The sequence below is a fragment of the Myotis daubentonii genome, chromosome 3 (genome assembly GCF_963259705.1).
Source record: "Myotis daubentonii chromosome 3, mMyoDau2.1, whole genome shotgun sequence".
Lineage (NCBI taxonomy): Eukaryota > Metazoa > Chordata > Mammalia > Chiroptera > Vespertilionidae > Myotis > Myotis daubentonii.
The window spans coordinates 25195912-25213163 of record NC_081842.1 but is presented as its reverse complement, the minus strand read 5'-3'; the positions used below and the strand labels follow the sequence as shown (position 1 = coordinate 25213163).

The 17252-nt window shown below is 44.9% G+C and overlaps 2 protein-coding genes across 7 annotated transcripts in view; both read right to left on the bottom strand.

Annotated features, from left to right (window-relative positions):
* The window catches only part of NMD3 (NMD3 ribosome export adaptor), a 32177-nt gene extending 24682 nt beyond the window's left edge, over positions 1-7495 (bottom strand). For 2 of the 6 annotated variants that reach the window (XM_059686937.1, XM_059686938.1), the window contains exons 1-5: positions 7340-7484; positions 6717-6777; positions 5219-5353; positions 2894-2990; positions 1163-1243 (exon numbers count right to left, since the gene is read on the bottom strand). In XM_059686937.1, coding sequence (XP_059542920.1) covers positions 1163-1243; positions 2894-2990; positions 5219-5353; positions 6717-6760 — 357 coding nt within the window. In that variant the 5' untranslated portion in view covers positions 6761-6777; positions 7340-7484. Of the gene's footprint in view, positions 1-1162; positions 1244-2893; positions 2991-5218; positions 5354-6716; positions 6778-7209; positions 7233-7339 lie in introns of those variants that run through there. The other 4 variants (XM_059686939.1, XM_059686940.1, XM_059686941.1 and 1 more) reach the window with 4 other exon arrangements.
* Positions 7496-13754: 6259 nt separating this feature from the next.
* LOC132229145 (U4/U6.U5 tri-snRNP-associated protein 2-like) lies at positions 13755-16912 on the bottom strand. The gene is given in 4 exon segments (XM_059685898.1): positions 13755-14530; positions 14532-15600; positions 16592-16716; positions 16773-16912. Coding segments are annotated over 4 exon segments (1701 nt in total). The 3' UTR covers positions 13755-14163.
* Between the last annotated feature and the right edge of the window lie 340 nt (positions 16913-17252).

Genomic DNA, 17252 nt, shown 5'->3' with positions numbered 1-17252 from the left:
TCATGTTTTTGTCGTTTTTATATCATGCCTCTGTTGTTGTTATATCCTTTTGTTACTGTTTATTAATAAATTTATATATTATTTTCATATGCATTTTACTAATTTCCTTTCATTTCTCACACTTCTATTATAGAGAAAGGGCAAATGGCAATATTAAAATATCCCCGCTAATTAATTCCCTTTTTAAAAAATATGTGTATTTTATTGTTTTTTTACAGAGAGGAAGGGAGAGGGATAGAGAGTTAGAGACATCGATGAGCGAGAAACATCGATCAGTTGCCTCCTGCACACTCCACACTGGAGATGTGCCTGCAATCAAGGTACATGCCCTTGACTGGAATCAAACCCGGGATCCTTGAGTCTGCAGGCTGATGCTCTATCCACTGAGCCAAACCGGTTTCAGCTTCAATCTTTTTCCTAATAAAAATAACTTTGAGCCCAGCCAGATGGCTGAGCATCAACCTATGAGCCAGGAGGTCACAGTTCAATTTCTGGTCAGGGCATATGCCCAGGTTGCCGACTTGGTCCCCAGTGTGGGGGTGAGTACAGGAGGCAGCTGAACAATAGTTCTCTCATCACTGATGTTTCTTTCTCCCTCTCCATTCCTCTCTGAAATCAATAAAAATATATTCTAAAAAGTAATAAAATAATAAATAAATAAACAACTTTGAAAAGATTATCTTATGGGCCCAAGTTGGGGTATTAAGCAAACCAAATAACACAAAAATAAGATTATCTTAGCCCATTAATCATAAGCAATGGTTGCTATTATTAGTGACCCAATCCTCTATGCCAGTGGTTCTCAACCTTCTGGCCCTTTAAATACAGTTCCTCATGTTGTGACCCGCAACCATAAAATTATTTTCGTTGCTACTTCATAACTGTAATGTTGCTACTGTTAGGAATCGTTATGTAAATATCTGATATGCAGGATGGTCTTAGGCAACCCCTGTGAAAGGGTCGTTCGACCGCCAAAGGGGTCGCGACCCACAGGTTGAGAACTGCTGCTCTGATTCAAATGATTCAAAAGAAAACAAAAGTTTAAATTAAGAGTGTATTCATGTCCTTTTAAGCTGTTCAAGTCATAAAGTAACTTACCAATAGCCCCTTCATTTTGACTACCTATATTTTAACCATGCTGAGAAAATTATGCATAGCTTACCTCTTTCTGAACAGTTAGTTTAACTTTAAGTCTCTTAGAATGGGGCTCAGTCCAAACAAAGCCTGCATCTACAAGCCGAACCTTCAATAAAACACAAACAGAACAAAACATAAATTACCATGAGGAGAAAAATATGAAAGAACAGTTCATTAACAAATAAATTTCATAAGATGTTAAAGAAATCTGTAATTAGCATCACTACCCAACCTAACCAGTAAAAAATAAAAATTTATCGTGAAAGGTATGGCAACAAAAACAGCAAATAAAAGGACAATCTGCCCTGGCCAGTGTGCTTAGTGGTTAGAGTGTCAGCCCTCACACTGAAGGGTCACAGGTTCAATTCCCAGTCAAGGGAACATACCTTGACTGTAGGCTCAGTTCCCAGCACCAATCAGGGCACATGCAGGAGGCAATCAATCAATGTGTCTCTCTCACATGGATGTTTCTCTCTCTCTGTCTCTCCCCCTCCTATCTACTCTCTTTAAAAATTAATGGAAAATCATCCTTAGGTGAAGATTAACAAAAAATAAATAAATAAAATAAAGAATGAACATTCATTAGAGGGCTTTTCATGCACTGAACACCAAATCCACAATGATAATACACTACTAAATACACTGCTAAATAAGCAGGATCAGCAGAGACCAAGAACAGTTTGCTATGTGAGAAACTGAACGTAGACCAATATTGCTAAAATGGGTATTTTAAAGAAGGAGGTGAGAGAATGAGAGGCAGTTTCAATAATTTGGAAGTTGTAGGTGAGCTGAACTAAGAGATGCTGAAAATAACAGAAAAAGATCCAAGATCTATTCAGTAGATAAAATCTATAGGATTTAATTACTAGATATGGAAGGAAAAAAAAAGAGCATTCTAGAATGATGCTCAAGTATCCAGCTTGGGCTTCTAGATAAAGCTATTTTTCTGACACAAAAAAATCAGATTTAATATGGAGAAGATGTTACATTTGGTTTCAGACATTTGAGTTTAAGAGGATTTATCTATGAGATGTTCAAGTGAAGCTGTTCAGTACATAAGACATTTAGTCTGGAGCTCTATGGAGAAATCTGAGCTCTAGACAACATATTTGGGAGATATCGGTGGCAGGTGATAATTTAATCAAGTCCTGGCTGGTGAGAGCTAGATTAGCTAGTATAGCTGCAGCAATACAGAATATATTGAGGTTTTACTGTACACAAAAAACTGACTCCAAAAATAAAGGAGACAAATCAGAAAATAGAAAATAAATTTTTAAAAACCTATTAACAAACCCTCAGTAAAATTCAAGAACAGAATGCATCAAGACTGAAGCTTAAAAATATTACTACTGGGGGGAAAAATCAATACAAAGACAGGAAGATAAAGAAAACTGCCAAGAACACAGGGGAAAAAAGACAAAACAGTACAACATAAAGATTTAAAGGAATACAAAAGGAAAAAGACAAAGTTTAGCAATGGTTTTATACAAGTATTTCCCAAGAAATTAATTGCATGTAAGAGGTACTCCATAAATAATGAATGACAAATTTGATTGTATATTAAGTCTTTCAAAGCAGGCAGATTTTCACTTTCATAAAAAGAATATATGTAACTTTAAAAATGAAACATTTGTAGTAGAGTGCTTACCAACAGTATCATTTAATAGTTACTTTTGAAAAACCTACTTACACAAGGATTTTCCAAAAATGAGATATTAAAAAGGTATTATTACAAAAAGGTAGCTATTTGACCTACCTTACTCAGAGGGGCTTTGATTTTTTTCAAACACAAGGCAAGAAGTTCCCTGGATTCTAATGCACATTGTATCCAAGTTCCTGGTGGCTGGAAATATCTGAAAGAGAAGATAATATACTGAAACCCAGACTTTCTCAAGGAAAAACAAAAAATTTCCATCAATATGCAGATATAATATTGATTATTAACCAGATATAATAACTCAGGGCTGATCTGAAGCACTTATCCCAAATATACTTTAGTAGTTCTAGAAAACTTCCGATTAGAAGGGTAGCTTTAGTTAAAAAGGTAAAATTCTGGGTATTTGCAAAAGATAATCTAAAATAATCTATTAAAGAGGTCTTATTCTTCAAACACCAGTAAGAGTTCCAGTGAGGATGACAAAATGATCAAAAGTTCCATGAATCTCAAAATGGCATTAAAATGATTTGTAGCCCTAACAGGTTTGGCTCAGCGGATAGAGCATTGGCCTGCGGACTGAAGGGTCCCAGGTTCGATTCCGGTCAAGAACATGTACCTTGGCTGCAGGCACATTCCCAGTAGGGAGTGTACAGGAGGCAGCTGATCAATGTTTCTCTCTCGTCGATGTTTCTAACTCTCTATCCCTCTCCCTTCCTCTCTGTAAAAAATCAATAAAATATATATTAAATAAATAAATAAAATGATTTGCAATGTACTTGTATAATGTTAGGGAACTGCTTATTTCTCACACTAAAAAGATAAATTAGTACCACATACTATGTACCAATATAGTTCAGACTATCATCTATTTCAAGTCCCTTTCCAAATTTTAACTGTAAAACTCAAGTTTTAAAATCTTTCATAAAACCTAAGTTAAAATTAAAATCCCTTATGCATGTGCTTTAAGTGTTTTAGCCCAGCCCACCCAGGACTTACAGCCATGCCCAGCACATATTAAGTGCTCAATAAATGCTCGTTAAATTAATGTGCTATTCAAATACTTTTTTGCTACACTTTTAAAGATTCATTCAAAAATGTTATACAGGTCCCTTTGTTGTAAGCATGTTTTCAGTTAGAAAGAGCTTCATATATCTATATATATAAAAGCCTAAGCGACCGGTCGACTGTTCGCTATGACACACACTGACAACCAGGGGGTAGACGCTCCGACCGGTAGGTTAGCTTGCTGCTGGGGTCCGGCTGAAAGCTAACCTGATCGTGCACCGGTAGGGTCCCTCAGCCTGGCCTGTGCCCTCTCGCAATCTGGGACCCCTCGGGGGATTTCGGAGAGCCACAGGCCAGCCCTAGGGACCTCACCGCCACCAGTGCTCATGCACCGGGCCTCTAGTCATCTAATAAAGCTCCTTCATTCTGATGAAGAAATTAAGGCTTAGAGTGATTAATTGGCCAAGAGTTTCAAAAAGCTAGTTTGTGAGAAACCCAAGGCAACTAGGTATCCTGATTCTTTGTCCAGTGCTTTTTTCATTCCACCATTCTTTTAAGAATAGCAAATATTTATCATACATTTAGCCTCACACTTGCAAAGCTTGCAAACTGTAAACCCCGAGACAGCACAAACTTTCATGTATTTATATATGTACACATTTTAAGTATTTTGCTTGGGAGATACATTTTTCAAATTCTCAAAGATTTGTAACCCCTCCCCTCCAAAAAAGTTAAGAACTACTATAATCCGAATCCATTTGAGAAATCAAAGGCATATAATTTTTACGAACAGTCTCATTGGGCAGGATTGTGTTACTCAATGGCCTACTAGATAGATATACATGGTTTATGGCAATAACTAAAGTGAATAAGAAGGAATATGAACATTAATTTTCAGGTGTTCAGCCTTCAAATCCAGTTTCATTTCAGACCATTCCAGATATGATTTACTGAGCTTTTTCCCCCATTAACTAGTCATTTTAGATAGATGGGAACATTTATAGATGTAATTTTTAAAACACATTGCTAAATTACTAAAAATATAAGGTGCTTTTTTAGCTTCTAGTGACTAAGAGGGTAAAAACTACCATGATAATAATAGTATGTCCTTAAACTGTTCACACCCTTACAAACATCAACTCGTTATATATTAACTGTATACAGCAAACCCACTAATCTCTGAACATAAAAATAACAAATTTATATACCTTTACACATCTTTACCAGATTAGCAGGGAAAACTAAGAAGTACACTATAAAATTGCAAATTCTAAAATCTTTGGCAACACTGACATAAATAAAAATTAATTCTCTATTACATGCACTCTGTTCATGTACCTTGGTAATCCTAGCACATCCTGGTTGCTCTCCTATATATAAATCTCAACCCTAAGTAGGATGAATGGTATCGCACCATACCTTTGGCATTGTTTGCAGAAAGATACAGAGACCTGTTTCGGGATGCCTTGGCTGATGTCTACTTTACTTCGCAGACAGGCCACACAAATATTAGCTGGATTTGGACTAATTACAACACCACATTCGCAGCACAAGCTTAAATAAAGAAAGCATAAAGTTTACAAATGAGATTTCACAAATGCACTGGTTACGTTTTGAAAACTATCAAACAAATAAACAAAAGCCTTCAAGTTAGGCCCATAATATTTCTACCCTAAAAGCAGCAAATAAGAAAAAAAAAAGCCATCTTCAAACGTTGGCCTGTGGACTGAAAGGTCCCAGGTTCGATTCTGGTCAAGGGCATGTACCTTGGTTGCGGGCACATCTCCAGTAGGAGGTGTGCAGGAGGCAGCTGATCGATGTTTCTAACTATCTCTCTCCCTTCCTCTCTGTAAAAAATCAAAAAAAAAAAAAATACACATACACACACACACACACACACACACACACACAGAGGCAATAAAGAACAACCTGGAATACTGAGGTTAAAAACAAAAAATTAAGGATGGCCAAAATTCCAAAAAGCCTCAAAATATATCCAAAGGGTATAGAGTCTGAATTATGTCTAACGTCCTCGGATAGCATTATAGTCCAAAGACATTTTTTTTAAAGCTTCGGCATAGCACAGGGACTGCCGAAATGTAAACATTTACCCAGAGCAGAAAATTTTTACAGGCTGCAAAGAGCAGCAAGTCTAGTGATTCCATGTAACTGATGAGAGTGTCGGGGTCCTGGATGCACTGGGAGCAGAACATGTTTAAGACTCACTGATGACGCCCTAAACGGTTTGGCTCAGTGGATAGAGCGTCAGCCTGCGGACTGAAGGGTCCCAGGTTCAATTCCAGTCAAGGACATGTACCTTGGTTGCGGGCACATCTCCAGTGAGGAGTGTGCAGGAGGCAGCTGACCGATGTTTCTCACTCATCGATGTTTCTAACTCTCTATCCCTCTCCCTTCCTCTCTGTAAAAAATCAATAAAATATATTTAAAAAAAAAAAAAAAAGAATCACTGACGATGTCCCAAAGAAATGTCCTGTAACCCGTGATGCCATGTTTGCAGGCACATGTGACTACTGAGCACTTGAAATGTAGCTCAGCACGACCGAGGAGCTGAATGTTGGCTTTTATTAACTTTATTTCATCTTCATTACTTTAAATTTAAATAGCCACCTGTGGCTAATGGCTCGGTATTGGACAGTGCCCATCTAGAAGAACGTAGGATAACTATATACATTAACACTCTTTAAGCAAATATTTGCGATAACTTTCCAAGTAAAAATCAATTCTATTTCCTCAGAAAATAAGGATTTTCTTTTTTTTTCCACTTAAGACAAAGAACTGCCCCCTCAAAAAAAAAAAAAAAAAACCAAAAAAAAAAAACAGCGTTTCTCACAGTAAGTTTCAGACCCACGTTAACATCGTTACATTTAAGGGGATGGAGGAACGGGGCGCGACTCACATGTGTCCGGGGGTGCGCTCGGCGGAGTCCGCCAGGTACTCCATGGCGCTGGTGCCCGATCCTAAAAAGAAAGAGCACATCGTGGCACCTGTCATTGGTCATGCACTTCACACACACCTTCCTCCTGCCTCTCTGATAAGGCAGCCAAGCCCGTAAAGCAGCAAGAAAAACCAATCTACTTGGTAACTCTGAAAGCACTTCTTTAATATGAAAACCAAGGAATGCCGGAGTCGCCCGTCTGCGAGACCCTCTCGGGCCCCTCAACGTGGCCGCGGACCCGACGTGTCACCTGGGCGCCCACGCCGGCGGCCCGGGCCGCTCCGGGCACCCCCCCTCCATCCCCCCGCCTCGGACCCCAGCCGCAAGGAGCCCCTGGACGGCGTCACTGCGCCGCGGGCCACCCTCCCGGACCCGCAGGAATCCCCGGGCGGTGTCACTGCGCCGCGGGCCACCCACGCCCCCGGACCCCGCACCCCGCATCCGCCGCGGAGACCTCGGATGAAGACCCGCAGGGAACACGCGGCGCGCACGCGGCCAGAGGCCGGCCGAGCCCGGGGGGTGCGCCCCACTCTCGCCCCGGAGACCGCGCCACAAAAGCCTGGGACTCGGCTCCCAGAACCTACTTAGTTCCTACGGGCAGGACCCAAACGTCTCAAAAGCCGCAACAGAACTATGACCCGCCACCCACCCCAACGGCCACCGCGAACCGCCCGGTACAGGGAAGATCTCGCGACAGAAGGACCCAATTCTCGCGGCCGAGAGTTGGGAGTTAAAGAGCTGGTGTGGGCGGAGAAAGGGGCGGGCACAGCCGAGCAGCGGGGCGGGGCGAGGGGCGGGGCGAGGGGCGGGGCAGCTGCGAGCATCCTGGAGGAAAGGCGGGGTTGCACCATCCAAAGCTGCTTGAGACTTAGACCTACTTTCCAACTCTCCTGTTGGGGTATCTTCCTTACCGATTTTCTCGGGCCCCAGTTAACTCCAACCCAACCTCGCCCACTTTTCAGATATCCGGATTGGGAGCTTGCTTCTTGGTGAAATAATCATATAAAAGCTATCTGTAAACAGTGTCACATTACACAAAGAAATTAAACTCCATGGAGGAGTGCCTTTGTTTATTGTGTTCACCACCATAAGCCTAATGCCTGCCTCATCCTAAATGCTCAAATGGATATTTGTTGAACAGATGAAAGGAACAATGTAAGGCATAATTATTTGAGAAGTCTATGCTGTTTTTAGGCCACTGTAATTATGAGAATACACTTCCTAATAGTGCACTTAATGTTTCCTTATAACTTTACTAGAGGCCCGGTGCACAAAAATTTGTGCACTGGGGGGGGAAGGGGGGTCCCTCAGCCTGGCCTGTGCCCTCTCGCAGTCTGGGACCCCTCGGGAGATAACAACCTGCTGGCTTAGGCCTGCTCCTGGGTGGCAGAGGGCAGGCCCAATCCCTAGGTGCAGCCCCTGGTCGGGCTCAGAGCAGGGCCGACTGGGGAGTTGGGGCGCCGCCCCCTGTCATGCACAGAGCAGGGCGGATTGGGAGGTTGCGATGCCACCCTCAGTCACGCTCAGGGTAGGGCCGATTGGGGGGTTGGGACACCGCCCCGTCACACTCAAGGCAGGGTTGATAGGGAGGTTGCGGCACCACCCCGTCACACACAGAGCAGGGCCAATCCGGGGGTTGGGGCGCTGCCCCCTGTCATGCACAGAGCAGGGCCCATCAAGGGGGTTGGGGAGCTCCCCCCTGTCACACACAGAGCAGGGCCCATCAAGGGGTTGGGGAGCTCCCCCCTGTCACACACAGAGTAGGGCCGATAGGGGAGTTGGGGCACCACCGCCTGTCACACACAGAGCAGGGCGGATCAGGGGGTTGGGGCACCGCCCTCTATCACCCACAGAGCAGGGCTGATCAGGGGGTTGGGGCGCCGCCACTCTCACACTCAGGGCAGGGCCAATGGGGAGGTTATGGCTCTACCCCGTCACACACAGAGCAGGCCCCGTGGGGGTGGGGTGGGTTGGGGCGCCACACCCTGTCACACACAGAGCCGCAGGGTGATCAGGGGGTTTGGGAGCTCCCCCGTCACGCACAGAGCAGGGCTGATCAGAAGGTTGGGGCGCCTTCCCCTGTCATGAACAGAGCAGGGTGGATAGGGAGGTTGTGGCCCCGCCACCTGTCACACACAGAGCCGCAGAGCGATCAGGGGGTTTGGGTGCTGTCCTCTGTCACGCTGATCCCGGTGCAGGGAGGCCTCTCAGCTCCGCTGATCCCGGTGCTGGGAGGCATATTACCCTTTTATTATATAGGATCGAGGCCTGGTGCATGGGTGGGGCTGGCTGGTTTGCCCTGAAGGGTGTCCTGGACCAGGGTGGGGGTCCCTACGGGGGTGCCTGGCCAGCCTGGATGAGGGGATGATGGCTGTTTGCAGCTGGTCACACACCCTTCAGGGTGGGGGTCCCCACTGGGGTGCCTGGCCAGTCTGGGTGAGGGGCTGAGGGCTGTTTTCAGGCTCGCGGGTGACTGAAGCTCCCAACTGCTCCTTTTTTTTCTTTTTTTTTCTTTTTTATTCTGGGCCAGCTTTAGCTCTGGTTCCAGCTCTGAGGCCTCTGCTGGGTTCTATAATCGAGACACTGTATCAACTCCAGCTCTGAGATCCCAGCTCACTGAAAGCTGGTTTCTGGGGTTTTGTTTATCTTCTATATTTGTTACAATGTTTCAGACTGCAGGCTCAGAGGCCAACAAAGCAGGCGGGGAACGTTGGTTTCCTCCGTCACTGAAGCAAGCAAGCCTCATGTTAGCTTCAAGCTGCCTGGCTGCCGGCCGCCATCTTGGCTGACAGTTAATTTGCATATCTCGCTGATTAGCCAATGGGAAGGGTAGCGGTCGTACGCCAATTACCATGTTTCTCTTTTATTAGATAGGATTCCTTGAGCATAGAGCAGAACAGACCATGTCTATCCACTCTTTCCCATGACAGAGTTTCAAATATTTGAAGAGCACATGCATATTTTTTCCAAGTGTTCTCACCCAAATTTCAAGGAAAAAGCAAGATCATCTTATAGCAGGTGATCAAAGAATGTCTCTCGTCATTTATTGCCCAGGGTACTTAAAAAGTCTCCAGTTCATTATTTTTTTTTCCAGACTCCAATCCATCCTTCTAAAATGTAAATCTGATTTTTCCCTGCTGTTAATCCTCCAGTGGTCTCTGATCACCTCCTGAATTATTTCCAATTTTCTGCATAGAAAGACCTTTCAGGATCTGACCCTGACAAATCCTGTCACATTTCTAAGCACACAGCCCACAAGAAGCTCCTCACAAGAACTAGTCTACCTTTGTTTATGCCTGGGACACTCCACCTTAAAGATTAAGCTCGAGCATCCTATGTTTGTTTCCTATTGCTGCCATAACAAATATCACAAATTTTGTGGCTTAAAACAACACAACTTTATTATCTTACAGTTCTGGAGGCTATAGATCTAAAAATAGATGCTCCTCCTCCTTTACATATGGTTGTATAACATCTTGATAGGTGGTATATGCTCTATAGCAGTGCTGGCAACGTTAAATTGGATAATACAGGTTCTTTTCTGCATGTTCCATGGGCTCAAACTACCGGAGAGCAGTTTGAGCCCTTCGTTATTCACTGAACCTAACAAAATGCCTGGCACAAAACACACCCTCAGTGTATCTTGGCAAATAAATTATCCATTTGATAAAAACTCACAAGAGACAGTGTTCTTCTTATTTATTTTTTTCATTCACATTGTCATTTCCCTTAAGTCAAGTACCACTAGAAAGACTACTAGTTAGACAGATTGTGTTTATTATTCATTGAAGTAAGTGCAAACAGACCATGAGTAATCCTGGAGTGTTTTAGTAAGAGGCTGGTAGGAAAAAAATTATCATAGGTTTGGCAGGGTGACTTAGAGAAAGTCTAAGAAAGCAAGAATTTGCTGTAGATTAGATGTAGTCAGAAAGCAGGGACAATTCTATTATTGGAAATCTCAATAAATCTTGTGAGTAGGAAGAGAGGCAGAAGAATAAAGCTGCAATTGGTAAAGAAGTGGCCGTCACTGCTTTTGGCCAAAAGAGGGAGTAAGTGTCTGGAATTGTGTGGGCAGCACAGAGAGCTGGTATTTACTTATGCTCAGACAAAGTTATGCAGTGGCTTTGCTTTGTCTTGTTTTATCATGGTCTCGGAGTAACCTTGTCTGAGGTTGGTACTCTATGACATTTTTTATGCCCAACAGGAGAGTAACATGGTCTACCTGTGAGTTCAGGCCAGCCTCTGAATGTCCAAGGCAGCTCTTTTTTTCTTTCTCAACATACTCAATACCCTATTTGATGTGGCACCAAGAGCCACAGTGCCAGGTTTGTTAGGCACTGGATGTACAACAGGGAACAACACAGACTTGGTCCCTGCCCTCATGGAGCTTACATTTTACAGGTGAGGCTGATATTCCAAAAGCCTGGGTACTTTGCTGAGAGTTCTGCAGCAAGTGAGTGCAGGACCAGGAGCTGAACTCTAGTTTGTCTATCTCTGTACCTGGCACCGCCCGCGTCCCCGCCACCCACGCCTGATTCCCCGTTTGCCATTGGGTGATTGAAGGCTGTTGGCTGGGGGTGGGACTGAGAGGTTGGCCATTCCGCCCGCTCGCTGGCCCCGTCCCCACCATGGGTTGTCCTCGGTGTGTGGGGCAGGTGGTAAGGTGGGGGCCTTGGCCTGGCACCACCCAAGATACTAGTCTGGTTCCCTATTCGCCAACGGGCGATCGGAGCCTGACAGCCAGGGAAAGGGACTGAGAGGTGGTCAGTGCACCTCATAGTGACTGGTTGAGTGGTCGTTCTGGTCGTTCTGGTCGTTCTGGTCGTTCTGCCGTTAGGGTCAATTTGCATATTACCCTTTTGTTATATAGGACTAGAGGCCCGGTACACAAAATTTGTGCGGGGGGGGGGGGGGGACTCAGCCGAGCCTGCACCCTCTCCAATCTGGGACCCCTAGGGGGATATCCGACTGCCAGTTTAGGCCCAATACCTGTGGGGGCGACCATCTTGTGCGATGGTGTGATGGTCAATTTGCATATTACCTCTTTATTATATAGGATAGAGGCTCGGTGCACGGGTGGGGACCAGCCAGCCCTGCCTTGATGGGGGCCCCGGATTGGGGTAGGGGTCCCCGCTGGGGGGCGGGGCCGGCGAGGGTGAGGGGCTGCAGTCGTTCTGGTCTCTGGTCATTCTGGTCATCCTGCCGTTTCGGTCACTGGGCTTTTATTAAATAGGATTCTTGAAATGACAAAATTAAAGAGCTGGAGAATGGATTAATGGTTGCCACAAATGAAGAAAGAGGCAAAGGGCAGGAAAGAATTCATTGTAGCTATACAAAAACAACATGAAGGATCCTAGTGATGATGGAAATGTTCTGTATTTTGACTGTATCCATGTCAATATCCCAGTTGTGGTCTTGTATTATTGCTGTACAAGATGTTGTCTTTTGGGGGGGGAAGGTTAAAGCGTTCAGGAATCTCTCTGTTTTGTTTCTTACAATGGTATGTGAATCTACAATTATCAAAAACTTTTTAAAAGTTTGATTTTTTCAGATGTAGGGTAAAGTTTCCTGTTTAAGGAAAGCAACTCCCTGGTTTTATCTTTTGTAATTTTTTTCACAAGGCTTTAACACTTTGGTCTTCATCCTTGGTTGGCTGGTTAACCCCATCCACATTACACTTCTACCCAGTCTCCTCGGCAGCAGGTTAACATGGGAAGTATATTGGGCAATCTTCCAGGAAAACTTCAGCTTTCTGAACAAAAGGGCACAGACTAGGTGGGTATGCCATTTTGCTCTCACTCTTTGCTCCTTTGCCTTTTGCCTGCTTTCTGTCTGGAATGCAAATGTGATACATGGAGGTACAGCAGCCACCTCCTGACTATAGGCAACAAGCAATAAAGGCAAATGCCATTGTGATGATGTCACAGAGAGCTAGAAAGAGCCGTCCACTTCAGAGTTCTACCTATTTAAGGAGAAAAAAGCCACTTTATTGGTTTAAGCCACTATTGGCCAGGTTTTCTATTAGTTGTAACACATTTCTAATGGACTCCTCACTCAGGAGATTCTCGGCAAGGCTGATAAATGTTGCCTATCAATAAAACTATCTATTGTAAGGATGAAAAGCATGATAACTACTTAGTATTCTTTGTGTGTTTCAGGAACCAAATTGCTGTCTTTTCCTTTCCTCTTTCTCTACAGTATTTTGTGTCTCATTCCCCTCAGCTTGGCCTGAATGTGTATTATAATCAGTCTCTCGCTCTCCTAATTGAATTGGGCTTTTGTTGTAGCCAGCTCAGAATTTTTTAAAGGTCTTCCTAAACCATTCCAGCCCTGGGCAGTCGCTCCCTTTTTCGACCTCACAGTACTTAGTGTCTGCACCTCCGAATTGCAATTCATCATGCACTGCCCTGTGACATTTCTCTTACAGCTGTCACAGAATAATCGATGTGTAGTGCTGGAGGGGACATTAAAGATCATCTTCTCCAGCCACCTTAATGCATGTGAATTGTAACTTAACTCCTGGATTTTTCTTATCTCTTCATGGGTTTACAGTTTATCATCCCAACTAGATTTTAAGGTCTTAGAGCAGTGGTTCTCTTCCTAATACCGCGACCCTTTAATACAGTTCCTCACGTTGTGGTGACCCCCAACCATAAAATTATTTTTGTTGCTACTTCATAAATGTAATATTGCTACTGTTATGAATCATAATGTAAATATCTGATATGCAGGATGTATTTTCATTGTTACAAATTGAACATAATTAAAGCATAGTGATTAATCACAAAAACAATATGTTATTATATATGTGTTTTCCAATGGTCTTAGGCGACCCCTGTGAAAGGGTCATTCAACCCTCAAAGGGGTCGCGACCCACAGGCTGAGAACCGCTGTCCTAGAGTCAAAGAAATGTTGGCAACTTTTGATTCTATTCAATAAACCAATTGTATCTTTATTTTTCATCTGCCACGTTCCATATTTTCATCTGAGCCTAGCAGGTTTATTTTTTTTTTACAAACAGGAAAATATTTAATTCATTCTAAAAATAATTCAAGAAGAAAAAAGGATGCTACAGGCTTCATGGTCTTATTCCTAGAATCCTGAAGCTTTGAGGCTTAGAAGAAATGATCTTGTCCTCCAGATACTCGTAGCTACTCAGAAATAAATTACATAATCTGTGAAGGAGTCCTGGCCTGCTGAAGCTAGAGGGGAGCTAGACAGGAAGGAGAAAGAACATCATCTACAATAAACTGATCAAAGTCATCCCAGGCAGGTGGGCCCTCTGATGCTCTGGATGAACCAACACCCATAAAAACTCGGCTGGCCCAGGGATGTTCAGTTACACTGTAGTCGTTTATTTACATATTCAACAAGGCCCGGGGAAGCAAAGCCCTGGCTGGCTTCTCCTTTAAGCCCCCTGCTGGTTGGTCTCATCATCGCGCCTCTTCCAAATCTGAATGTATGCCTCCGCCAGTGTGATCATCTGGGGAAGAATGCAGGTTACCTGGAGGTCTTGTAATTCATACCATTTGCCTGTCCCGTGATGAAGCACGTGGATCCGGTAGGAGCCCTCGGAGGGCTTGCCGTCGTGCACGATGTTGGCGATCAGGTCATAGGTGGTGTTCTTGTGCACGGGCTGCACTTCCTCAGACAGGTACTCTCTCAGATGCACATTCGTAATAGGGAAGTTGACAATCGTTGGGTTCTTCTCCACAAAGAAATTGTTCTTAGTGAATCTCTTAATACAAAAGATTAGATACGGAGGCAGCTTGTGAGTTCTCCATTTGAGTCTTATATTCCTTCTCAGTGATGCCGTTGAACTTGGCCAGGAGGTTGAAGAGCGGCACCTGGGGGATGATAAGCTGCTCCTTCTCGTCCTTGTAGAGCGGTGCGGAGGGAAGGTCCAGAGTGAGGTACAGAAAGGTGGACTCCGCCATCGTCTCCTGGTACTCATCATTATGAAGCAGCTGCTCTTTTTCTTCCGCTGGCAGATCAGGATGAGGAAGTTTTTTAGTGAAGATCCTCATGGACCCCTGGAACACATCAGTCACAGTAGTTTTCTTTTGCTTTTTTGTGCCCCCCAGAGCTGAGTGCAGAGCATTCAGAAACCAGGACAAAAAGTCTACTCCATCTCCTTGCTTGGTGATCTGGAACGTCTTCTTGTTGCAAAGGACAACAGCCTGAAGCATCTCTTGGGGAGAGACGTGTGCCTTGAAATTTCGAGGGTTCCAGAGCTTTCTCATCAGCTCTCCAAAACGCTGGACCAACAAGAACATGATATCCCCTGGAGGACGCTTGATGTTCTTATAATTGTCTTCTTCCAGGAAGTAGTTCCGAAGAGGAGGAACATTAGACAGGGCCTGAAGGACAGCGTTGGCATAGTCGTTAGCCTTTATATTACTCAGGCCCACAATACCTGGAGGGTAAGTGGTACCATCATAAGCCCAGGACAATTTGGCTTGCTTGTCCAAGTTTGCAATCTGCTGCTTTGTGAAAGCGGGCTTCAACACATACGTGATATCCTCCAGGGAGGAATCGATGATCTCATAGTTGTCTGGAAGGCAGTAAAACTTGAGGGTGTGGAGGTTGAGGAAGACATGGTGGCTAAACTGGACACTGTGGATGTAGGCATGAGACTTCAAACCCTGAAAGTACTTGCCACACACCAGACAGGCATATGCATTGATATGCGAGAGGGAGATGGAACACAGTTTCTCAAACTCCAAGTCCAGCACACTCCTGTTAATGGTATCCAGGTATGGGCAGTGGCGGCTCCTCCGGTCCTCAGAAACCACTCGGCCATTCTTTGAGTGTGATTCCATTTTGTTGGGGTCCAACCCCAGCAGGTCCATGGGTCCCCAAAGGTGTGGACAGAGTCGGCAAAAAAGGAATGACACGGAGACAGCGTTCAGTTGATCAGCAGCCTAGCCAGGTTCTCTAGCCAGGTTCTAGCCAGGATCTCCAGCCAGGTTCTTTTTCTGTCTTGTTACATCTGTATTTATACCAGTTGATTCAATCCTATCAATCTCTATTACAAAGGTTAGGGCGTTTCTTATCTCCATTCCAGGGAGTAAAGATTAAGTAGCTTAAGCATGATTGTTTGTAGTTAAAGTGATTAACTACCCACCTGGCACTTAGTTAAGGGGTTTTATTCCCTCCCTAACTTCAGGGAAAAATCCCTACCTGGGGAAACAACCTTTCTCGGAGAGGTGACCTTGGTTAAAACACATAGTGCCAAGAAGGGGAGCAAACATATTAAGAACAGTATGCCATATACGCCAGGTCCCTTGAAACATTTGCTGTGCAGATGTTTCTTCCCTGCAGCGACTGTGTCAAGCAGCAAGGATGGACCGACTTCCGGCAAATTCCCCCTTTTTTATTTTTTAAATGATAGCGCATGTAAATCAGCGGCCACCTCTCGGATTGGGTTGTTTAAGACTTAGAAGAAGACTGACAAGTAATGATAGCGAGCAAAGCTATAAACATAGTGGATGGAGCGCACAAGGAGCCTTGTTCCTGTAGAAGGTTGCTGCCTCTTCAGTCAAGGGATTTCAGCTGGCCTCAAGTCAGTGGTTTGGTTGTCCTTATTGATCTGGCTAGCGGGCAGCGTCATTGGCGACGGGCTTCCCGAAGCGTCAACGAGTTGAAGGGCTGCATCAGAGGGTCCATCTGGGCCGCTTGATGGTGGTGCCGGTGTCCTGGGAGGAGTCACCTGTGCCCTCTGGTTCAGCAGGGGAATCCTGTTCCAGGGGTTCCCAAAGGTGTGGACAGGTCGGCGAAGACTATCCACCCTCTTCCTACGGTGGAGTCCTATCCGACCCGAGAGTGGGGCTTACCTCGCACCTCCCGCTCAGGCTCAGATTCTTCCTCCGCCTTGCGCTCCCGCTTCACCCCACGGCGGGCACCATGGGGGCCCGGGCCTCGTGAGCGCGCGCTTGCGTGCTCGCCTACTCGACCTCCGCTTCACGCACACCGGGCTGCCGCTTCATGCACACCGGGCTGCGGCTTCATGCACACCGGGCTGCCGCCGGCGATCTGCGCCTCCGGCTCCCGGGCTCCCGCTCTCGCTCCCGCTTGACGCGACCGGAGCTGGCCCGAGACTCGGACTCGCTTCCCGCGGGTGGAACCACGAGACTCCCGCTTGGACCGGCCGACATCGCCACTACCAGCAAAGTCGCCCTGCGCGGGGGCTGCGGACTCCCTCTAGCAGATTTTTTAATTTGAAGTTTGAAGCCTTTCAGTGGCATTACCTTTTTTGCAGAACCTCCTTAATGCTCAGTTGGTGATTAAAAGGCAAGTGTAATTTTCTTTTAGTGCTATTGCTGTTGTTTAGGTAACAAGAAAAATATTAGGTAACCAGCTTTGAAGAGTTCAATCGTATAGCTGTCATTTGTCTCCAATATAAACCACATTTGATTTTTGACATTCATAGATAGTCTCTTCATTTTTTTAAAAAATATATTTTATTAATTTTTTACAGAGAGGAAGGGAAAGGGA